General features: G+C 39.3%; 2 protein-coding genes across 3 annotated transcripts; one reads left to right on the top strand and one right to left on the bottom strand.

Annotated features, from left to right (window-relative positions):
* Positions 1–6449: 6449 nt before the first annotated feature.
* LOC5580326 (tudor and KH domain-containing protein homolog) lies at positions 6450–14417 on the bottom strand. 2 transcript variants are annotated; one of them, XM_001663230.2, is made up of 4 exons: positions 14266–14417; positions 8373–8867; positions 7532–8311; positions 6450–7472 (listed from the first exon to the last, which is right to left on the bottom strand). In XM_001663230.2, exons 2-4 carry the CDS (start codon positions 8818–8820, stop codon positions 6775–6777), a joined length of 1926 nt encoding a protein of 641 aa, XP_001663280.1. In that variant the 5' UTR covers positions 8821–8867; positions 14266–14417; the 3' UTR covers positions 6450–6774. The 2 variants fall into 2 exon arrangements, with proteins under 2 accessions (XP_001663280.1, XP_021700498.1); XM_021844806.1 differs by having other exon boundaries at positions 8373–8832.
* Positions 14418–21828: 7411 nt separating this feature from the next.
* LOC5580327 (2-phosphoxylose phosphatase 1) lies at positions 21829–24020 on the top strand. Its single transcript, XM_001663229.2, has 2 exons — positions 21829–22055; positions 22124–24020. Exons 1-2 carry the CDS (start codon positions 21962–21964, stop codon positions 23758–23760), a joined length of 1731 nt encoding a protein of 576 aa, XP_001663279.1. The 5' UTR covers positions 21829–21961; the 3' UTR covers positions 23761–24020.
* The last annotated feature ends 1118 nt before the right edge of the window (positions 24021–25138 follow it).

Here is a 25138-nt window from a genome sequence, read left to right as displayed (position 1 = left end):
TCTCTTTTCTTTTATATTTAGACATTGGAATTCTATCTCGTATTGCTAAAACTGCTTGAAAGATGTTGTGTTTAGGGTTTGAGCATTTTTGAGATGCTGTTAATAGCAGTGGCATTAATTCGTTCAGTCTATTTTTTAAGATTCTCGATAATATAATCAAAATTAGTTAATGTTATTGGTCGGATTGATTCAATGTCGTCCGAATGTTTTTTCCTAATCAAAACAACATAGCTTTTCACAAACTCTCGATCAATTTCTCCACGAATGGCGTCATTCATGATGTGAGTAATTTCTATTCCTACTATTGGCCAACATTTCACAAAAAATCTTTGTTCAGTCCATCAAGTCCAGGAGACTTTTTTGAAGCACTAGAGACAATCGATTGAAAAACTTCATCTACAGTTAGTCTATTCATTAGGGAGTTATTGGTCGCACAGTCATCGGGAATTGATATTTGGGGTGAAAAACTTGAATCATACCGTAGTGCGGGGTGACATTGGTCCATAAGGGTGACTTTGGGCCAATATTTTTACAGCAATCTAAAGCCAGAATAATGAAAACAATGTATCAAGCTTCAAGAATGCGTTATAAACAGCCAGTAAATGGTCATAGATTACTTTTTTGGCGTTCCTACTAGCAATGAGATGCATCGAAAGAGGCGGTCAAAGTCACCCCCTAGGCCCAATGTCACCCCGCACGGCGGTATTTCAGAGTTATTTTCTTCAAACAGATTTCGAAAATAATCTGTTATTTTTTGTTCAATTTCGGAAGAATCTTCAACGGATAAATCTCCTATAACCAACTTATCGAATCTAGACTTCTGCCTTTTTTGAAGTTTTTGACTAACACGAAAGGTACTTGTAGCTTCGCCTTGAATGTAGGTTTCATTACTTTTATTGTAAAATTATGAGAATTTTCTCTGATGTGATAGCATTTTTGCTTTAATTTTGCTGATATATTTTGTTTGATTGCTGTTAACATTATTTTCCTCATAACATTTTTTGAGACAAAAATAATAAAATCATCTATTTTGCTGCAATTCCGCAGCGTCAATCGCACAATGCTTGTTTTATGGTCAGTAAAGCAATTTATTTGCATTTTCGCGTCAACAATTTTGTCCTTCAAACTCTGATCAACATATATTCGGTCAATTCTTGATCCAGAATTGGATCTAATGAATGAGTATTCAATGTGATTTTTGTGAATCTTCTCCCACGTGTCGATGAGCTTAGCGCTTTGTGTGGGAATAGGATGAGCGTTGAACCACCCCTCGGTGTGGAGAGATAAGTACGAAATTCTTCAATTGAGGGCTTATGCCATTCCCACTTTAAGGATCTTTTGCATGTATGATTGAATTGAAATCACCCCCCATAAGGGGTCGCCCATAAATGACGTAGCTTTTTAGGGGGGAGGGGGGTCTTCACGTATTTGTGACGAAGTGTGACGAGGGGAGGGAGGGGTCCTAGCTAGTGGACGTAGCATTTTGAATCAAGTCCGTTAAAAGAAAGGCGCTGAAAAAAATTGGATAGAATTATTTTTTATCAAACTTTTTTAATTTTCTACTTATAAACTTAGGTTATAAAATTATGATTAAGCTTCAAAACATTCATATGACAAGATTGAAAAAATATCTATGACACTTTAGATTTTCTTGATAAATGCAATCAAACAGATGTTTTGAAGCTTTGAATAATTATGTGAATATTATATTATATTCGTGTCTAAATTAATAAATTTACAAATAAACAAAAAAGTTTAATTAATTAATTTAAAATTAATACTCTAACTACTTGGAGTACATTTTTTGCCATTTGTTAACATGACATAAAGTCAGGCGTTTTAGTTTTATCCATATTTCCTGTTGGGGCTTTATTTCTTCAACAAAATAAAATATGCTCTTCTTGGCAAATATTACATTTAAAACAAAATATTTATTCCGTGAATTATGCCTTCAATGTTGCATGAGATCTCCACCCAATCAACTCATCATTTGTTTTGATATATCAATGCTCTTGATAGAATAGCCTGAATATTAATGAGGATAATAGATTCGAGTGTTATCAAAATTGCCCTATTTTCTTAACAACTCGGTAATTTCAAGAATTTTTATTATTTAACTTTTTCATTATACGTTGTGTAAGATTATTTCAGTATGGAAACAATAATGAAATTCAACTGAAATATTAATAGAGATCATTGTATTTGTATAATAATCGCTAAAATGTTCTAAACATTCAAAATATTTCAAGTGTAATCTTTTATATATCTGGCCACTGTTTGCTAAAATGATTTGAAATTGAATAATATTAACGATGATTCATTTCGAAATAATATATTTTCTTTATTATCTTCATTGAAATCTATTTCCTAACAACGAATAATTAAAAAAAACATTCCTCAAATATAACTAAATGTTTGTTAAATATATTATAAAATATATTGAACCCTAACTCGACAGTAACGAGCTTCATCAATCCAATCAATTTTTTTTTCACATTTTTTTTATAGTAAACTTGTTTTTCATGGCAAGAACAGCAAAAGAAATATAATTTAGCCTTTATGAACCTGGAAACCAATGAAAATGTTTATTTAAAATTTTTCAAAATTACTTTTGAGCGCTACTGTATATCAAACTGTTAGATTAGATTATTCTTACATTTCAGTCAGTAATTAATATCAAACTTTGTATTGAACTTCTCAATTAAAATTTTTTGTTTCAACCCAGTCACTGAGGAAAACAAATAAAAAAATAAAGGGGGGGGGGGTGCTTGATATGCTACGTATTTTCCAGGGGGGAGTACCAGCATTTGTGACGAAATGCTACGAGGGGGGAGGGGGTGTAAAAAATCAGTGAAAAAATGCTACGTCATTTATGGACGGCCCCTAATCAAAGAGTCACACGGTCTGTTAATGTAAAATGGAAGTATCAATCGAAAAAAATCTCTCTCTTTACGATTCTGACTACCAGATGGCGCATAAACTGAGCACACTAGAACGTTGTTCTCGAGTAATACAGTTGTTACTCGTGTGTCAAGACTTTTGTCAATAGGTTTGATACGAATATGTTCTTTAATCATTATGGCAGTACCACGTCGCATGTTGTCAATGTTGTATATCACTTTATAACCAGAGAAATTGAAATACTGTCCGTGTACTTCTTACAATAGTACCGTAATCCGGGGTAACATTGATCAGTTTTTAGGATATTTCTTAAATATTTAAATGTCGTTACTTACTTAAATCATGGCCCCTGAAGCCGAATATGATGTCCAAACGCTTATATCTCATTTACTTTTTGAGTTAATTTAAAATTAAAAACACCTCAAACTGCGAAATACGCCTAAAGGTAGGCAATTTCCTAAGGGAATTTTACATTCTTAACAGTAATTCGTTAATGTTGCCTAATTGAACATACTTATAAAAGTTTTGACAGCGGAATCGTTTTGTGCGATGCCATTTTTAGTGAGAACCGCATTTTCCTTGCTCATATCGCTTGCAGAACCTATGTGAGACATGAATCTTCGGTAGTGTCATCCTTAACCATTGAAATCATTGTATCGCAAACTTACGCATAAAGTTAACGCAATTTTTTGCAAAAATCTCAATTTTTAATAGCTCATTAATTTAAGAAAGAAAAGCAACATTCATGCTTTGGAAATGTTTCATCAATAAATGATGATACCAACTTTTTACGAGATGAGTCATTCCGATCAATGTTACCCCGCTGATCAATGATACCCCGGATTACGGTACTATGTCAAGTTCCATTAGTCTAGAAAACGATCTGAACGCATCGATTTTTGTCTGATTTGAAAAGGCATTTAAGTTTATGCTACCAATACTGTAAGTCAAATTATCCATTTCAATATAAAAGATACTAATGATTGTTCAGAATAGCTAAGAGAAAATTTTAATATCAGTCACGTTCTATTGGATTTTGCGTTGATGTCTTGGTTTCAACCTTTCGTCATCAGTAGTAGTTTCGATCTCTGGTCTTTTGTGCTTTGCACGTTTGCTAGTGAAATTAGTATTTGATTTTTCATCATTTATTTGGTTAGTATTGTTAGTTTCAATGTTCAAATCATCAGATTCCACTTCAGAATCCATCTCCATAGAATCATCATTGTTAAGAGTTGGTGTTGGTTCAACAACAGTGAATGTGTGCTATCTTTACTTGTAGACAATGATGGATGCTGTGTTTGTTGTTCGTTTTGTTTCTCCTCACCTATTATCATCGTACTACCGTAACTACCAGTCGCTTGGCTACTCTCACCATTAGCTGCAGTAGTCTTGTTGATGTCACGTGGCTCATCTTCCATCTTCTCGTGGTATTTGTTCAGATTGCCGGACTTCATCACCACATCGGCATATGATGATCTTGCTCGCTCCATCCTGTCGTTAACAGATCTTCCTTCTAGCTCTCCAAGAACCATCTTGTTCTCCATACATGATAAACCTTATAGCCGCAATGGCGGCACGTGGGAGTCTGGTTTTTGTAAGTGACGTATGTTTCCTCACCGTGAACCGTGATGTACGACGGGATCGGCCTTTGCAAGCGAATCCTTACAATGCGTACACCATTATTCTTGTTCTTGAAGAACACCTTGTCAGTCCATTTGAACTCGCGGACAGAAATAACTTCACCGTACTGTTTCATCCACTCTTCGATCAGTCCATTGTCCATCCTCGGTGGCATGTGAATCTTCACATCTGTGCCGCCATCATCCAGGCTCAGGGAAATCTGATACTAAGTATCTTGTTGACTTCGATGAAATGTTTTCGATCGTATTTGTTGACTGTGCTTATCGCCAACTCCATAGTGGCGCACTCAACAATGAGCGCAAACTTCGCATTGCTTAATTGAATCGCGTCCACATCATCATACCCCAGATTTAACTTCTGGTGCACGAAAAGATGAGCTTCCTCTTGTTTCGGTAACTTCGGAAGGTTGCTGAAATCGATCAGGAACGCATTCCGTCTAAACACCGACATCGTTGGCCTTGGACTTCACCACTAATGTGGTCAGCAGTCTCACTCGCGATCACACAACTTTTCTTCCCTCCGCTATTCAAAAAGAGATCTGCACGGCTCGACGATCAGAACCAAACTGGGTATTAGAGCACGGACTCCAGTTTGAAGTCTAAGATTGAAGCGGAAACATAAAAACCGCATATTCCGACAGAAAAGTGTTACCTGGAGGAAGTGGTTTACTAAAGTAGAGTCCATTTGTTACGTAACGCTAAAACTGGGAATTTTTGACCGTCCCGTAACGCTTCTAGCATGAAAAATTTCCCGAAAAATTCCCATCGTTCTTCAGAAACGTGGATGTTCTACCAGAAGCAGTCTTGGGAACTGTGACCACAATTCATCACAGTTCATCGATTCTGCCATTCCACCAAAACACCAAGCAGCAGCAGCATCAATACCATCAGGCGTTGCGCTGCAAACGGTTCACACACTGCTTGACTGTTTTTGTCTCTCCACTATGACCATTTTCGGGCAGCCATTCCAAGCTGAATGATTGAAAAAAGTGTAAAATCATTCAATCGCTAATATTTCGCTTGTGTTTTCAACTAATTGAAATCTATTAGCTCTAACAGAAAGACAATAATCATTCCGTTACGATACATATAAACAAGTTCAATTTCATACTGCCTTTATCGAGCAAAAATGCAAAACCCCGAAAACCGCAAAAATCGTGTCACCACTGTGCTCGAGTCATTTCGCATTCGGGGTTGAAAAACGTTAGGAAGAAGAAGATTACATTTTTGAAGAGCCGTGACATTTTTTTGTTTTGAACCGTCATGGTTTGCTTTGGATGTTGATGGTCGTGTAGAAAGATGTAAATGTAGAGGCGGTAAATGTTTGCTCCAGTACTTTTCTCATCCCTGACCAGAAGCACGGCGAAGGTATTTAGCCGTGGGGCGAAATATGGAGGGATAAGGGCGGGAGCATCTTGACGGGTGGACGCGAAGTGATCGCAAGGTGGAAGCAGCACTACGATGAGCACCCAAAAGGACAGAACACACAGGCAAAAAGGGAAAATGATGCTGATGGCTACGTTAGCATAACGGACAGTGAAATGATGAGCTTGAATGATGAGAGATGTTAGGGATGCCATTTAATAGCTCAAGAACAAGGCCGCTGGTAAGGAAGTTAGCGGAACCAAACTCATCAAGATGGGCCAGGACTCAGAAGAGCTTTGAAGGCTCAGTGAAGGAAAATTTGGAAGTATGCCGGTTACTGAAGAAAGAGATTGAAATGAATATAAGACCAACATTTTTCATTGCTAAACATCAAAGGTTTGTTTATTTTAGAATTTTGTATAATTAAACAAATTGTTTAGATAATCAGCGACCTCTATATCTAAAAAGTCTATTCAGACATGTTTAATTTCAACTAGGCTTCAAAAGCTACTGTCAGAATTCATTGAATCTTTGTTGGATCTATTTGTCTTTAACATACCTATAATACATCTCAAACAATGCTTTAAACACTTTTCTTCTAAAAATATAATTCACTTTTTTCATTCCATGAGCTATATGTTGTTTCATCATATCTTTTTTCATAAGTACAATAGTTTTTATCTTCATCAAGACTAAAATCTACTTAATAATAATAAGAACAATTTTGATGAACTGGAAATCAATATATTCAAACACAATATACAGTAAGAAACCAAATCAAGCTATTTACACTAATAAATCTATCAGTTAAAGGCGAGTATCAATATAGTTAAAATTGAATTTACGAAAAAGGACAAATTGGTTAATCCTAATTTATCAGACCATTGTTTTGCTGCTCTTCTTCCACAAGTTCGTTCCAATCTCGCATCATTGAACCGTTGCTTTTCGGCTTACCATTCGTATAGCTATTACTTGTTACGTCGTTAAAACTTTCGTTTCGAAGTGTTGATGAATTCGTCTTTTCAGCTTGTAGGAAATCGTTAGTTGAAACAAAATCTGCTTTGGGACTTCCGTTGGAAGTTGCATCATGATCAGTGAGACTTTTGTTAGGCTCTTGTGGGATTGTCTCAATTGATGATACGACAGGTTCATTACTACTGGTGTGTGCTGGTTCCCTTCTAGGTGATGTCGTTGAACTAGGTTTCTCCGCCTCAGCCGTCTCCTGCGGCGGCATCCGTATGGGATGAATCGTCGTAACTACAGACGATACTGTGTCGGTAGTGTTGGAAGCTGATGAAAGTTCATTGAGTCTTTCGGAGCTAGACGCCTGTGAGCCTCCGTCCAGCCGCAGTACATGACTCCGGCAGAGATCACCAAAGTTGGGCGTAACCTTGGCATGACCCTCGGTTACCAATTCCAGAGCAATGTTGACGTTGTCACCATCCGCTAAGACATCGAACAGCTCAACGCCAGGAATAGGTGAACCTTCTCGAGATTCTTGATTATTACGATGTCCTTTCTTCTTGTATGTAGCTATGCGGGAGAGTAGCTTCTTCCACTGAGCCGCTGTAATGCAACGAAACATTATTTAGATTGAAAAGCTTGTACAGGATTACTGAACTTACCATGCGTAAGCTCTTCGAATCTGGTGATCGCCAAAGGATCCCACTCCTCTTCACCCGTTGTTGAACTGATCACGTTGTTAGGCTCTACGTGTGCCAGAAAACACTCGATTGCTTGGAAGCGAAGGGCTAGGAAGTCCGGCCTCAACTCATACACATCGGAAGGTTTGATGTATTGATTATCGCCGTAGTCAACGAAGAACAAATCCAACACTATTTCACCGGGTTGGAACTCATTCGGTAAGATGGCGATCACTTCAGCCCGATACCACTTTCCATCGGCGTTGAACTCGGCTGCCACTATTTGACCAAGGTATGGTTTACGTATCCGGTGTATGTTCCGATTGTCTTGCTGATTGTAATACTGGGTCATAGTGTCTACAAGAACATCTAGTTCTGATGACTGGGGACCGACTAGTTGCAAGTAGAAACGACTCGGTGAAATAACTGCGGATACAAAAACTTCCAACTGACTGACTGAACCTGTAGACTTGAGTTTTTCGATAGCCGGAGGAAGCACTTCTCTCGGGATCGGTGTTGCCGTGATGCTGCTCGGCGGAGTTCGAATACGTGGTTCACGACGGATGTCCAGGTGCTCTTGGCTTCTTTTGAAGTCGGCGTCTTCCTTAACTTTCTTTTCAATAAGCGATTTAGCAACGCTTATCTGCTTAGGCGTTCCAGTGATCATGATGCGACGACTATCGCCCAACGTACGAGATCCTTCAATCCATACCTTGGCCATGGACTTGCGACAAATTTCTTGCAACTCATCACCGCAACGACCTACAATTGAAATACGTATTAAAAGAAGAATTCATTGAATGACAGAAATCAAGCATCTAACCTATGATTTTTCCACATGCACTCTGTGGAACGAGCATCTCTTCAGTTTCGGTAATCTGTCGTGAAGCTTCCTTCATGATCAGGTCTTCGGCAGCGCGGATGCCCGCTTCTGATCCTTGAATCTCACAAATCTGATGAGAGTCATCTAGATCTCGAAATTGTATGTTAGTGTGGGTAGTCTCCTGTATGTGGCGCAAGGTGTACCCTTTTCGTCCGATTACCAGCGGAATTACTTTATTGGATAGTGTTATCTCTATAATCTTAACTTCCTCTTTGCTCATCATCCGTACTATTTTGGCAATCTTGGAGAATCCTCCTCCATCCGGCTGGGATGCTGACTCATCGAGTTCTTCTTTTTTCTTTTTCAAAACGGTGTAAATGTATGCACCGCCTAGACTGAGCAGTGAAACCCCGATGATGATGGGGATGGTGGCCGGGGATTTCATCATTGTTAATTTGATCTAAGAATATTTATTCGTATGAGTATGTCGCAAACCTGAAAAGTTAGTACAAAAAAATCACTTCATAAAAATAGTTATACTAAAGTTTTCCGTATAACAAGACTGAGATTTCCATAAGGTTGCGAATCCTTTTAAATTTTCAATAATCATTTCTTTTTATTTCTAACAATTGGGTCCTAAAATGTTTAATGAAATCTTGTTTTTATTTAATGACACGAAAGAGCATGTTACTGCAACTATTTTAGCAATTTTTCCCGCTCAAATAGCGGCTACATCATATTAAAACTTTAATTTAAAAATTGGGTCCATAAATGAACCTTGACAGTTTCATGTTTGACGTTCGCTTAATCGACAAAAACACCACAGGACTTTTAGTTTTAACACTGGGGTTGTTTCTATCTGACATTTTGGAAGGGACACGGAAAGCAAAATACACCCAAAATTTGAGTTTAAGCCAAGGAGTGTGACAAAATATAAAAAAAAAATGTTTTTTGGACTTAAACAAAAGTAAACATTAAAAAAATTGAGTAAATATGTGTTTTTAGCCTAAACTTAAGCGTTTGGCACTAAAATTGGGACAGGCCTTTAGGACCCTATTAGTCAAGGATATTTGGGAGGATCAGAATGAGCTCTTATGTATGTTATTTCAATGCTTTTACGTAATTGTAATATGGATTGTATTGAATTTTCAAATCAAAAACTACAAAACAAGATTTCTCGAGGTTCCCCCTAGGTATTTTTTTTAAATTGGCCTAGAGGTGCAAAATGACCTCAGGAACCGAGCCCTGTACTCAGATTTGATGGTCAATTTTTTATCATTATAACGGTATGTTCTTGATGCGAACATTCCCATCTCTGTTTACGGCAAAAACAAATTAGCATTTCATGAGTGTAAATCAACGGCGTGTACTATTGCAGCTGTTACGCGCCCCCTAGGTGGTCAAATGAGAAATTTACCCACATGATCGACAGGATGATAGCCGAACTAGCTAATCGGCAGCCAGTAGTGATAGCTGGTGACTTGAATGCATGGGCTTTTGTGAGTACAGTGAATACCTTCCGCAGAAATGGTGCAGAATCGATTATCGATCTGAAGTTCTGTAGTCCTAACCTTTTAAGTACCATGAACTGGCGCGTTGATGACGGTTATACTCATAGTGATCATTATTCGATTCGCTATAGTATAATAGCAGGCGGGTGGAGGATAGTGCGATGTAATTCGAACCAAGACCGAGGTTAGAAAACCGCGCGTTTCGGAATACTCTGAACCTAAACGGCGAAAAGCTAGTTGCTGTGATGTCACGAACGTGTGATGCTTCAATGCCGAGGAAAGACCTTCCCAGAGAGAACAGGCCGCCGGTATACTGGTGATGCGAATCAATTGCAAATCTTCGAGCACTCTGCCTCCGGACTAGACGAAGACTGCAACGCGTACGCACAGAAGCACAACGAGAAGAAAGCGGTGCAGCATTCAGAGAGGCAAATTTAGCTCTCAAAAAGGAGTCAAGGGTCGAAAACGGGCACTTTTTGATAGTCTACGTCAGAGTACCAACTGTAGTCCGTGGGGTGACGCCTACAGAGTACTAATGGCTAAGACCCATGGTCGCCCATGGCTTCCAGCGCCGTATGCGGCAGATGAAGGAGAAGAAGTGGCGAGGGTGACGAACGAAGAGCTGACAGAAGTCGTGAAATCATTCGCTTCAAATTAGGCACCGGGACCCGATGGACGATGGTATCCCGAATGTTGCCTTAAGGTGAAGATGAAACGAAGCCAAACCTCAAATTTTCAAGAGCACGGATCTTGTGAACCGAACACCCGTTTAAGCTGAAAACTTAATTGATTTATCCCTACCAGCTAGTGACCAATCGATTAGGTTTTCAGCCTGAACGGAAGTTTGGTTCTCCAGATTCGTGCTCTGGAAAATTTGAGGTTTGGCTTCGATTCATCTTCATCTTAAAAGTAGCAGTCAATGCGGATCCGGACACGTTCAGAACCGCGATGCAACGTTGCATAGATCGAGGAATCTTCCCGGATGCATGGAAGCGACAGAAATTGGTGCTACTACCAAAAGCGGGAATCCGTCGGCATTTTTTTTGGCTTTATCCGTCGGTGTATAGACCTATCGGCCTACTAGATATGTCTAGCAAGTTGTTGGAGAGGTTGATCCTCAACATGCTAGTACCGTATACGGAAGGTGCAGACGAGGTCCAACAACCAGTTTGGATTCAGGAAAGGTAAATCTGCTCTGGACGCTATCCAGTCAGTCGTTCAAACAGCAAGGTGAGGTGGCAATCGAACATAAAAGGAGCGGCGTCCATTACTCTGCATGTGAATAATGCGTTCAACAGCGCAAGCTGCGAAGCGTTAACCCGCGCACTTTACCCCCTCAAGCTACCGGGGTGCAGTTGTGTAAGCTTCTAGAAAGCTATTTCGATGGTAGGGTTCTACTGTATGATGCAGAGCAGAAACGCGTTCGAATTACCGCGGGAGTACCTCAAGGTTCAATCCTGAGCCCGATGTTATAGAATGCGATGTACGATGACGTACTGAGGCTGCCCCTTCCGACGGGTATTTAAATTGTTGGCTTCGCAGACGACAACATCCTAGTGGTCTATGGCGAATCGACGGAGGAAGTAAAGTTGCAGCAGTGCACTCTATCTCCATAGTTGAGGAATGGATGAAGTCTAGGAAACTAGGACTGGCCCGTCTCAAGACTGAGGTGGGTTGGGGTCAATAACCGCAAGTCCGAGCAACGGGCGAGATAAGGTAGGTGATTGCACCATAGAGTCCAAGCGATTCCTTAGGCATCTTGGGGTAATGATCGATGACAAGTTCAGCTTCGCTAGCCACGTTGAATGTGCCTGTAAAAGGGCATCTACGGTTATAGCGGCGCTTTCGAGAATAATGTCTGACATCTCAACAACAACAAATTTTGGACAAAATAAAATAACAGGTTTTAATTTTTCAAGACTGAAAAGCCAATATATCATGAACATTTGAAGAGGTGGCAGACCTGTACACCTGCCTGAAAAGCGACGCAACGAATGTGGGACTGGTGGTGAATGCGACCAAGACAAAGTACATGCTAGTTGGTGGGGCTGAGTGCGACTGTGCTCGCCTAGGTTACACCACAGTCAGAAAAGATTCACAACCGCACCAAATGTACAATGTACCAAACGCTCGTAAGGCCGGTAGTCCTCTACGGGCATGGAACGTGGACGATATTCGAGGAGGACCTGCAAGAACTTGGGGTCTTCGAACGTCGGGTGCTGAGGACGATCTTAGGCGGCGTGCAGGAAAACGGTTAGTGGCGGCGAAGGATGAACCACGAGCTTGCCCAAATCTACGGCGAACCGAGTATCCACTCGGCCTTATCCTAACGAGCAACTTTGCCGAAAACATCGGCCTTCTAGCTACATCGTAGGTTAAATGAATTTCAAATATTAGTAGCCCACTAGCGGCTCCTATTTGTAGAATTTCAAACTGCAATGCCAAAAAATATGTAATTTTAAGTTTATTTTCATGCACATGTTTGGAGGAACAAAATAAACGCAAATTTCAACAGCCAATCCTGTATTTTCTAATAAAATTTTCTGAATATTTTCAAGATCTTTTAAAATTTAATTATTTACAATTGAAATTTAACAGAAAATTTATTTAACTTTACAGTATCGTGTAGAGATGTGCAAAATGATCGAAATTAAGGAGTGAATGGTAGGTGACTCGCTCACAAAAGTGAATCGACTCTTTTGATTGATTCAGTGACTCATTGAAAAAATTAATCATGCATTCCGAATTATGAACCTAGAATACGACAAATTTTAAATTAGAACACACTTCATATAACTAAATACTTCAATTACTTACACATGTTTGTTGTACTTGACTATGTTATTGAAAAAAACTTCCCATGGTCTTTGAGCTGAACTTCCATTAACTGCAATGCTAGTGAATCATGACTCTTTTGAAAAGAACCGTGATTCGTTCACTCATTTTTGAGAGTCGACACTTTTGAATGATTCGTGAGTGAGTCGCTCATCTCTAGTACCTTGTAAAATTACATTGAATTGGTTTATTTATACAGCAACCTTCATTGTAAACGTCATTGAAATTTAAAAACATTTTTCTGTGTAAGGAAAAATGCAGTGCGAAACTTAATCTCAAGACAAATATAATGTTCTCAAATATATAGCCAGGATCTGTGGCCTAAGCAACCGCATGATGGCCTTAAGAATGTTGAATGTAAAACTGGTTATTGGCACAGAAAGCTCTCAGTTAATAACTGTGAAAGTGCTCATTAGAACCCTATGCTGATAAGCAGGATCTGTCCCATTGGGTACGTAATGCGAGAAAGAAAAAGCAGAGATAAGTAAATGTTTCGAATTCCCTCTTCATATTGAAAGCGTCACAAACTCTGGGATGACACGTTCGCTCAAATTACATCAATCATCGCTGATTATGTTTGCATGTCACACTTCACAAGTCATTATAAATCGATCACCAATATTGGAGAAACTGTCATTACCTTGCCGACGCTCTCATCCCTATTTCATGATCGGTGATCGGGTTGGCGCGTCCAACACACACATTCGACTCCACACATCATTGCCTCTGATTCTGAATTTATCTTTGCTTCGAATATCATGCAAATACACGTTTTCTAATATTAGCTCTATGACCTAAGAAAAGCACGACTCTGTCGGTAACTCTCCGCTAGTTACGGGTGCCCGATCCAATGAGCGATCAAGCGCAAATGGGAGCAAAAATCAACACAGACATTATGCAACCCGTCTGGATCACGTTGATGCAGCAATGCGTTGTTGCGGTTCAACCGACGAAGACGCCTTTCCACTTGTTGACGTATAAAATCAACCTTAACCTTCGCTGAGAAGCTAATGCTGATGCAGCAGCACATCGAATGGTTTGTTTATATTTTTACTTCGATGCGCATCTTCTTCCACTCCACGACCGGCCATACAAAGAAATGTAGAGAAAAATCTGTTTCCGTTTCTATCGATTTCCTCTTTTAGCTCTCCCCAACACCCGTCAGCGTTTATTTATATGTAGTTCATCAAACCCAAAAAAACAACAAGAGTTTTCGGTTTATTGTTATACTAAACCGGGCAATTTCGCATGATAAAATACAACAAACGCGGTTCTTATCAGCACACATCAGAAATGGCCAAATCTTGTCACCGACAGCCGAATATACACTTGATAATTTCTGCTAACGTTCAACATCTCGACATGATGACGACAACCTGCTTGACCCTGACTTTTCCTCGATAGGCCACATTCTTCTAGCTTTGAATCGATCTATACCTGCATGGCCAATAGCCATCCCCAATATCCCGCTTATCGACACTAATTGTCTTCGGTTAACACTCGTATATGGTCCTTAAGAAATTGCACCATAAGGTGTTACTAATTACCTAATTAGAATCGATAATCGCTCGGTTTTCAACGCTGCTCAAGCACGGGTTTTCACGGATTTTTGCACTTCCTAGCCGAACACATCGTTGCTGCCTAGAAGACGTCGTTCACTGACTGTCAGCTGCTCCCGTCTATCCGTACATGCTAATATCTGCCATTTACGAATACCGATGAATGAACTTTGAAAATATATTTACCATCTGAATCTTTTGCCAATACATGCGCGAGAATACGCCGTGTGTTGTATTCCGTTTTGAGACAAACTCTGCCGTTGAACAACGTGGATAGTACAGCTGTGAGTGTGAAGCGTTTCCAAGTCGCCGAACATTCCATAGAAAGTTAAAGAAATTTGAAAAAGTATTAGAGGCGTATTTGCTTCATGTTCTGTACAATCGTTTGATAATTTTACTACAGTATTCTATTATTTTTACATCTATAATTAACCCATTGTGCCCGCTGCGCTCTACACCTTTTTATACATAACGAATGAGAAGCGTCATGCCCTATCCTTTCAGCTTCTGACACCTTCAACGAGCTAGGTTTGGAAATCATTCAACGAGCTCATCCTTTGTCGCCGAACAATATTCTCCTGCACGCCGCCAATGATCATTATGGGTAACTTGTAACGTGTGTCGCGCACACAACGTACAGCAGCTTAGGCGCCACTCTCGGGTTAGAGAGACTGCTGACACTTTCTCAGGTCCGGCATAAGACTCTGTCTAAGGACGAGTTAATCAAGTGGCTCAAACACTTTGTGTTCTTCAACAAACCCAAACGGAAGCTCAACTGAATAGAAAATCAAAATAAAAAGATTATTGAATTTAAATAGAGTAATTCAACTTTAAAAGTTTCAAATAATCTAGCGAAGTAAGCGTTATATTTGGACCATTAAACGTATGGCAGGAAATTGCAGCGTTGTTTGGATCATACGTATTTGAAATAGGTCCCTACTTTGAGCTCCAAGCTCTGTTCTTAATGTCTAGACTTACAATTTCGGTGCAAATTTTGTTCTGATGATTTCAATCGGTGACGTGCGACGGATGCGTTGCAATGCCGGCGACAAGATGATAGGCGACGGTGTCTCAGGCAACTGGTACGCAACAAGGAGATGTTGCAAAATGGGTCTACGCGCCCTGCGCGGAGAGGCGTCGTCGCCTCCGATAGGATGAGAGTTTGAATGCGAGCAAACGACGACGCTCGCTTCTAACGTAGCAGCGGTTGGGTGAGATCTGCAGGGCCACCGACTGAAGACTTCGTCTGGCTGAGCTGAAGCAGATGAACGTACGAGTGACGTGCGTTGGAATATACTTTCATAGCTGCCTATTTGGCTTTTCAATGCTCTGGACAGCAAGTTAATTTGCTCCAAACTGACATGCGAAAATTGACTCGCAATAAGTCAATTTTTTTGTAATTGGTGACTTTAATGCCAAACATCGGGCATAGAATAATTCTCAAAGTATTTTCAACGGCAGAATTTTATTTGATGAGTGCTCTTCAGGATATTTCTCAATTCAATACCCTGATAGCCCTACGTGTTTTTCCTCTTCTACAAATCCATCTACGATTGATTTGGTCTTAACCGACTCTAGTCATCTTTGTAGCCAATTAGTTACTCATGTTGATTTTGATGCTGATCATGTCCCTGTTACATTTCAAATATCACATGAAGCGATTCTCAATCCTATTAGCTCCACTTTCAATTATTTTCGAGCCGACTGGAATATATATGAAACGTATATTGACTCTAATCTTGATGTTAACATTTCTCTACAAATTAAACTTGATGTTGACAATGCTCTTGAAACTTTGACATTTGAATCCGTGATTATAGACGATGATCTTAAACTTTTGATCCGTCTTAAAAACGTGAGGAGAAGGCAATTTCAACGCACTCGCGATCCTGCTATAAAAATTATAGGGCAGGATTTGCAGAAAGAAATCAATAAACGTTTTGCACAACTAAGAACAAAAATTTCGAAAATAAGATTTCTCAATTGGACCCTGGCTCTAAGCCCTTTTGGAAATTATCTCAAATTTTGAAAAAAAACCTCAGAAGCTAATACAGTCAACTTTCGTTCGTTGCACTAATCCTGTAGCCCATTTAGTGAAAGATTTTCACTAATCGGGCTGAGTTTTGAGCTGTCAAATAACCAAGAACAATAGAAACTCAGAACTACCAACATTGATAAATTGCATGTTCTGTCAGAAAATGACGTTTGACTTCGTTTTAGGTGGACTATAGCCCACTTAACGGGAGCCCGATTAAAACGAAGCCCATCTAAAGATAGTGCAACGAACGAAATTCGTCTGTACCGGCATTGAAGTCCAATTGAAAATCAAGTTACTCAAGACTTCGAAAATATTCTCAATCAAGAGTACGTTTTCGAAAATTCCTGGGAGACTATTTGGAAGAAGTGAGAACTATTATTAAAAAATCCAAAAATGTGAAAGCTCCAGGCGATGATGGAATTTTCTACATCCTCATCAAGAAACTTCCTGAAAGTAGCTTATTATTCTTAGTTGATATATTTAACAAATGTTTTCAATTAGCATATTTTCCTGACAAATGGAAAAATGCTAAGGTTGTTCCAATTTTGAAACCAGACAAAAATCCTGCAGAAACTTCTAGCAGTCGTCCAATCAGTTTGCTTTCCTCCATCAGTAAACTTTTTGAAAAAGTCATTTTGAACAGAATGATGGTCCACATCAACGAAAATTCAATTTTTGCCAATGAACAGTTCGGATTCCGCCATGGACATTCGACCACTCATCAACTTTTACGTGTAACAAATTTGATCCGTTCCAACAAATCTGAACGCTATCCACTGGTCTTGTTCTTCTAGACATAGAAAAAGCATTAGACAGTGTTTGGCATGAAGGTTTGATCATAAAATTAAAAAACTTTAATTTTCCAACATATATTGTTAAAATAATTCAAAGTTATCTGTCCAATCGTACACTTCAGATTAATTATCAGAACTCCAGATCTGAAAGACTTCCTGTAAGAGCTGGTGTTTCCCAAGGTAGCATTTTGGGATCAATATTTAAAAGACAATTTACACCGTCTTCAGCACATAGGCTGCACAGACTGAACGATCACTAACATTAGGCAACGGACAACACGAAACACCCAGTAGCCCAGCGATGAATTTTTCGTTTGACGAAAAGTTTTCACCGACCGGAGCGGGAATCGAACCCACACCCCGTGGCACAATACGCCTAGACGACTGACGCCGCTAACCGCAAGGCCACGAAGCCCCCCCCATATTATACAATATTTTCACATCTGACTTACCTGAGTTACCTCAGGGATATTAAAAATCTAAATGTAATAAATATGTAAAATGACTCTATCCCCTTATTAAGCATAAGCATAAGCATTGATTACCGTACAATTCGTAGTTGCTACTCCGTGATTGACCAGAATAATCGAAACTGCACAAGGAACCCAGAGATGTAGCTTGGGAGTAGCTGTCCATCTTCAATGTACACTTTCGAGAACTCCAGACATTAAAAAGTCAATAACGGCGCCGGCCACGTCCTTACGGTCATCGGGGGAAGAAAAGGAATGTTAGGGTGACATCCATTGTTACTAGAGACCGAGATCACCTCTGCATCTCCATGGTTGCCATGGGAAGGAGTTTTGTTAGTGGGGAGGGATCATAGCTGCATGATCAGGATTCACTATGGTAAGTGATGCGATGCATGCAACCTCAGTTCAAAAAATCACCTATCAGTACTCTAAAGACAACGTGAACATACGAAAAGTCGACTCTTTTAGCGTCGAACCATTCAAAGGTTATTTTTTGAAATGACAAAAATTAGGTAAAAGGAGAGGTATGGGCTTTTTAATGTTAATGTACAAGAGTCTATGTCGACACTTACAGTGACGAACTGTTCATATTTTGTTAAGTTAATTCATTCCCACCGTTGTCATAATAAAAAGATGTTCCATAATATATTTTTCATCTATATAAATAAAAATGGAATGCTGTTTGTATGTCACGAAATGGCTTAGAAACGGTTAAACGGATTTTCACATTTTTTTCACTATTGAATTCGTCAACAGTTCCGACGTGTTCGTGCGTAAAACAAGTTTAGGAATGTCTTCGGAATAGTGACAAACACGGAAAAAAACTATGGTGTCATGTTATATGGGAGATTGTATGTCATAATTCAACAGCCTACTTGATGGCAAGGCGAAGTTTGCCGAGACCACTAGTTTAAAATAAAAGCATGAAACGAGCTCACCAAATTGATCATCATCCGTTCTTGTTTGAGGAGCTGTAGCTACTTTAATCAGCATGCTCCTATCACGATACGAAAATATCACTCCGGCGAAGCGAGAACTTAAACTCGATTGCACTCAGAACGCGTGCGAACTAAAACGAGAAAAATAAATCTTCGGCAATGCGATGATGCAAAAAAAAAACGATTTTTCTAGTGAAGAGGAAACGAAGCCAAACCCAAACCCTCAAGACACGAATTTAGAGATCCAGACAGCATCAGCGAACGAGCATTTGATCATGCGTTCAGCTGTCCGGCTCTCCAGACCCGTGTACCCGCAAAATTGAGGTTCGGCTACGACCTCAAGCTTTAATTCATCTTCTGCTTGGGCTTTAACGAAACACTGCCAAGCAGAATAGATATAGACACTTTTTTTTTCGCAAACTGCACCAGCCGTTTCACTGGTTTCACCAGCCGAATCTAGTCATTTGCGGAGACGATAAAAACGTGACAGATAAATTTTTAACACATCCGTCCGCGCGCGCTGCCTACTGCGATCTGCACTAGGCATGGCACGGCACACGAGTTTGCCATTTCATGTTTCTGAAAGTAGCAAAAACTGGGTCCACAAGGTTACCTAGATAAAAGTTCACAAAAGTAAGGTTTTTGAACTAGTGCCACTCTACAAGACTGATTGTAATTGATATTTTATGCTGAAGATTGGTCTAACTAAGCTATCCTAACCGTAGCCACTACCCAAACTAGGTAGGAATAAGCATCTCGCAATCTCAGCACCAGCAGCAGCGAAAAAAAAAAACAGATCGGTATCTCTTATAAGTCGCAAAGGCGAGAAGCACAGAATATACTGTGTAAAACGCATGATGCAGATCCATAAAGGTAAAAATTTAAACTAAAGTACAACGTAATAATAATCCCACCCTTATTAAGCCTCAGGATAGAGACTGAAGAAGGGCAGCCGATTATCTCGGAGAAACACAAGGTCACCTGCACCATTGCTCCGGGTAGCACAGGAAGGGCATAATACTGTTGAGGGCGCCCTGGTACTCCACAGACTCCGTTTGCGGTTAGGTTTTATTTAGACCCCCCTAACCATTCATTCTTAGGCAGGTAAGCTTAAAGCCGCATGAATAAGAGGTCACCTGTGAGGTGGACTTTTACCACCGGAACAGGCATCCGTAGTGTTAATTCTTAGCCAGTTGAAACAACCGCTACCGACACTACGCGGCTATCTAGGCTGATCGAGAAAAGGAAGTTAACATTGATGATTGACTCCTAATGTGCCCAAACAGCCCCAAAATGTCTCTATCCCCTTATTAATAGAAAATCAAAACTTTGTCTTAAGAACAAGCTTTTGATATTCAAACAAATTTTCAGGCCAGCCATATTGTATGCTGTATGGACAAGCTGTTGTAATACCAGGAAAAAAGCTCTGCAGTGAATTTAAAATAAAATTTTGAAAATGATTCTGAAGCTTCCTCCCTGGTATTGTACCAATGAATTACATAGAATATCCAATGTTGAAACATTGGAACAAATGTCCAATGAAATAATTAATTGAAATAATTAATGCGCTATATGTTTAGGTTTAGTTAGGTTAAGTATTGTGCATTCAGAATAACTTTAGACCGAAGTTCATAAGAGAAATAAAATATCACCGAAAGTTCGGCGTTGGCATTCTACCGAAGTACTACACCGACAAAGGCAATCCTTATGCGTCGTCGAAGCACCAAATTAGAATGCCGACGCCGAACTTCGCCGAAGTTTTGACTACCGAACTTCTAATTGTCACTCGAATAGTCAATATATTCAAAGCTTTTTTTTCTCTTATAAGCAGGTGAAATCAACTGACCTGTAAAAAAATCTGAAATTCTACGTCAAATGAAATGTAATGTTTTGTTAACAAAGTGTTAATACAATTCAAATTTGTTTTACCAAAATAGGATGATAGTGTTGTCTAATAACACAGAATACCTAGATATAAAAATTATAATTAATGAATGTAGTATTTGGAATGATACTAATAAATAAATTAAAAAAAAGTCGTTTTGAAAAAAAAATCTAATAAAAAAACAGATTTTTCTCGATTTGAAAGTTTTTAATTCAAATACCATGTTCATTTTGAAGTTTTTGTAACGTTAAGTAAGCATGCCAAATTTCATACAAATCCGTGCATTTTTACTATAGATATAGCAGTTTAATCGTTTTTGTATTATTTTTCTACATTAAATCATTAGTGGTTATTTTGTACCACTTCCCCATAATATAAAAATCTGAAATTTTGCGAAATATCTTCTTTTATATAACAAAACAACTTCTGTAAATTTCAGCTCGATCAGAGAACATCAATACATCCTATCTAGAGAAGGGGGTTGCGGTACTCGCAGACTGGCTCAAGTTCAAACAACAACCCGAAAAAAAAATTCGAAAAGTTTTGTAACGGCATTTTTGAATTACTTCTCAAATGAAAGCCCATGAGTTGCCCTACAAAACGTCAAATTTAGTTTTTTGACCTAGTTTGGTTGGCAAGACAAAAATCGATTTGAAAATCACTAAATTGTTTATGAAAAACTTGTTTTTCTCGATTTCAAGTACTTTCAAAATTCATATACCATGCTTATCTTTAAGTTTATAGACGTAGAGTAATCATACCAAATTTTATCCTTATCCGTGCAATTTTACTATAGTTATATCAGTTTTTGTAATTTGCATGTTTAGTGACATGAAATTATTGGGTGTCATTTTGTACCACTTCTAAATATAGAAATTTAAAATTTTGCAAAACATCTTCTTTTATATAGAAGAACAATCGCTGAAAATTTCAGCCTTATCGGATAACACCAATATAACTTCTTGGAAAGGGGGTTGCTCTTAAGTTGTAAGACCCGCATCACCAAAAAATAATGTAAAACATATTTTACTTCAACATAAAACAGTTTCATGTCTAGTTTACATTTCACCTATGGCTGACCAATTATCCCCCAACCGACATGGTGAAGTGCAGCGTGTTTGTTTTGTTTACGACCCAGCATGGATGGTATGAGTTCACATGCGCTGACACCGAAAGCGAAAGCGTGATTCAAATAATAATAGCGAACAGACCTATTGACTGCGGTGCGGTATGGGGAATCCATGAATCAATTAACCGATCACATTTTAAAAATGTAGTAAATATCGGCATTTTAGTTCAAGCTTTTTAGACTAAGCAACTGCCATGAATTGGACAGATTTCGTTTCGGATTCTGAGGATGAGCCCCTCGCGTGGCCACCTGGTGGCGAGCATTGGACGTTGATTTCCCGCGCAGGCGAACGGGACCGACTCCCACCTGCTGACGAAATTCCTCCCTCAGGGTCGAGGACAAACGTCAGAACCATAGTTGATACTAGCTGATATCTTGTTTTCCTTGGCAGTGACCAGAAGAAACCAAATTTGCTGGGAAAATTTTGGAAATGTTGCTTAGGGAAATCGCACGTTTCTCGCTGCAACATCGAACACTTTACTGTTATCTTATCTTAAGCATATGGATTTTCCTACTGATTGCTGGTAAGTTGGTTTTAGTTGATGGGAGAATTTGATGAACATTTGCAGCATTGATTTTCTGTCACTTTTAGGAATGTACAAATACATTGGATCAATAGAAAACAGCAATAGCGTATTGAGCTCGAAGAATTTTCTATACAAAAAACAGCAACTGTTGGAAGATCACGAACGAGCTCGATCGAAAAAGATCAACGACGATGATTGCAATCACCCTCCAACAATAGGGCTGGGAGAAGAAGGAGGCACCTTTGAGGGATGGTCTTTGCAGGGCGTGTTGCTTCTAATACGTCATGGCGATCGTGGTCCAATGACACATGTGCGTGGCATTGAATCCGTTGATTGCAGCTACGAAGGTGACACAGTGATGGTGAAGTATAGTCACTATCTCACCAACAGCAGTTCCAGTACGTCTGCTGGCCATTGGATGAAAACGGGTCCATTTCATGGCTTTCCATTGCTTCCATCCAGCCCCAAGGCTTGCCTTCTAGGCCAACTAACACAAAAAGGCGTTGCACAATTGCTAAGAGTTGGGGACGTGATTCGTCAGGCTTATGCGCATACGTTATCGCTGTACGCTAAACCAGTTGTTACAAAAACTACACCGTTCAATGCTTCCGATACCACAAATAATCCAATGGTCTACAATACTGACGACATCGTTATATATTCCACTCGATACCGTCGAACGTTCCAGTCAGCCATGGCACTTATGTTCAGCATTGTTCACCCTGAAAAATGGCAGTATCTCCAAATCCAAGAGAGTCACAGTTTGTCTTTTTGTTTCACGGATTGTGCTTGCCCACAGGCTGACAATATCAAAAAGCTGCTAGATAAAGAAAGCAAGCAATCACTGGCAACTCATCCAGCAATCGGAGCTATTGTGCAATGGATGAGCGCTACCCTGCTTCAAAATCAACCCACTGCAGGTCAAACTAGTCCTCTTGAAATACGGGATGCGATCTTGTCTCACATCTGTCACGATGCCGCACTTCCTTGCCGGAAAATCTCCCTCTTAACATCCCATGAACCTCACCGTACAAGCAGCTCCAGCACACAAGATCCTCAGGATGTAATCAATATCGATCAGGATGACAGTGGAATTGTATTCAGTCAAAGTCAGCCCATTACAGAAGATCCGGATGATACGGATCAGACAGGGGAACAAGAACCCGAGATCGAAGGTTGCGTTGAGAAAAGTCATGTTGCTGCACTCATGTCGTACACCCAATGGGCGGGGCTTAAGGAATGGAAGAGCATTCGGATGCGCCAGCAAGGCCTACTACGTGCCTATGGATTTCTGAGGAACATCGTCGGGTACATGCTGAAAATGATCTCGGGAAATAAGGTGAAGTTCGTCCTCTACTCCGGCCATGATAAAACCATGGAATATTTAATGACCGCCCTTGGCTTAACCACGGAGTCTCCTTTCATCCCCTACGCCTCACGGATGGCGTTCGAGGTGTACAAAAGCGACAAGGATACACAGTATTACTTCCGGCTGTTGTTCAATGGTCGTGATGTGACCAATATGATCGGAGTTTGCGAGGGTGGTAAAAGTTTAAGTGTACCACGTGGTATACGAGGTGACCGGGCGAATCTGTGTCCTATCGAAAATATCATTCGTTTCCTTCACGATGACTATTTTCTTCCGCTGAATGCGACCAACTTCAAAGATGCTTGCTTGGCTCAAAAGGACAATTACTTTTAAGTTTGAATGGCTTTATTTTGATCTGTGATAAAAAAAAATTGATTAGTATTACACGTAAGTACAACGTTATATTTAGTTGGTTTAATATTCCGTGTATGTAGAAAAGCGAGTCCATGTTCGAACAGAAACATATCATTTTAACGTATAGTTCTTAGAATAAGAATGGAATGAGTATATTTACAAAGATGCTTTTATTCAGCATGTGTCGTTATGTTAGGTAAATTATGGATATGAAAATTAAAGCTCACTGACAAAAATGATATTGTTTACTTAAATCTAAGCCGAAATTATCTATCTTCTATATAAATAAAAATGGAATGGTGTTTGTATGTCACGAAATGGCTTACGAACGGGTAAACGGATTTTAATTATTCTTTCTCAGTTTTGTTCATCAGAGGTTCCGACGTGTTTGTGTGTATAAAAATCCCAGGATATTCACCGGGAAAGTTGAAAAAACGAGCACGAACGAAACTGTCATTTTGTATGGGACGATCAAAAGCGTTTTTCAACAGCCTACTTGATGGCAAGACGAAGTTTGCCGGGACCACTAGTACAGCAATAAAAATATATCCCTCAATTGAATGTTATGTAGTTATGGGTATTAGGGCTCCCACAAATCAACGCAATTATTTTCAGCAACAGCGACGAAAAATCGCGATTTTTTTGTATAAAAAGCAGTAATTGTTGGAAGATCAAGAACGAATCCGATCTAAAAAGATCAACGACGATGATTGCAATCACCCTCCAACAATACACAGACAAATTTCATCCAAATCATTTCAAACCTTTGAAGGATGCTATTAACCATAATTAACATTGTTTAAGCGAAGGGGAGCTTAAATTTCAAAATTTCCATCTCGCTAATGCAACGCCCTATATACTTAACGGAATTTATTCGATTTTGTTCGGAATATACTTTTTTATATTCCAAAACGATTGATGCCATAGTCACATAGGGTAAGTGTACCAGTTATAGACATAATGGTTCCCTATTTCGCCATACGTGATAATTTGATTATTTTCAAATTTTTAATCATTCTGTGTGTTTTAGTAGCTTGATATCAAATAAATCTTGATGTTAAAACATTCAAAAATATTCAAAATGTAAAAGTTTTCGAAAAAACACATATGGCCAAATAGGGAACCACTATAGCCATAACTGGTACACTTTCCCTATATGTGTTTTTATTACTTGCTTAATTTTGAATTTGGATTAGATTGTGTTGGATTTGGACTGGATTTTGAAAGAATTTCGATTTAAAAAAAAAGACGTCGTGAGCGACGTTCATTTGATGTATTCCTTTGCTCCGCTTATCTAAATATGAGATGAAAAAAACCTGTAGTGGTAAAAGCACCGGTTTTGACCAGCCTAAGAGAA

The sequence above is a fragment of the Aedes aegypti genome, chromosome 2, assembly GCF_002204515.2.
Source record: "Aedes aegypti strain LVP_AGWG chromosome 2, AaegL5.0 Primary Assembly, whole genome shotgun sequence".
Taxonomy (NCBI): Eukaryota; Metazoa; Arthropoda; class Insecta; order Diptera; family Culicidae; genus Aedes; species Aedes aegypti.
This window is presented reverse-complemented; position numbering and strand designations above follow the sequence as displayed.

Coding starts and splice junctions, on each gene's coding strand:
- LOC5580326 (XM_001663230.2), bottom strand. CDS start 8,820: ATGATGAAATCCCCGGCCACCATCCCCATCATCATCGGGGTTTCACTG. Junction 8,312..8,372: donor TGCATGTGGAAAAATCATAG/GTTAGATGCTTG, acceptor TTTCAATTGTAG/GTCGTTGCGGTGATGAGTTG. Junction 7,473..7,531: donor ATTCGAAGAGCTTACGCATG/GTAAGTTCAGTA, acceptor GTTGCATTACAG/CGGCTCAGTGGAAGAAGCTA.
- LOC5580327 (XM_001663229.2), top strand. CDS start 21,962: ATGTTGCTTAGGGAAATCGCACGTTTCTCGCTGCAACATCGAACACTT. Junction 22,056..22,123: donor GATTTTCCTACTGATTGCTG/GTAAGTTGGTTT, acceptor TGTCACTTTTAG/GAATGTACAAATACATTGGA.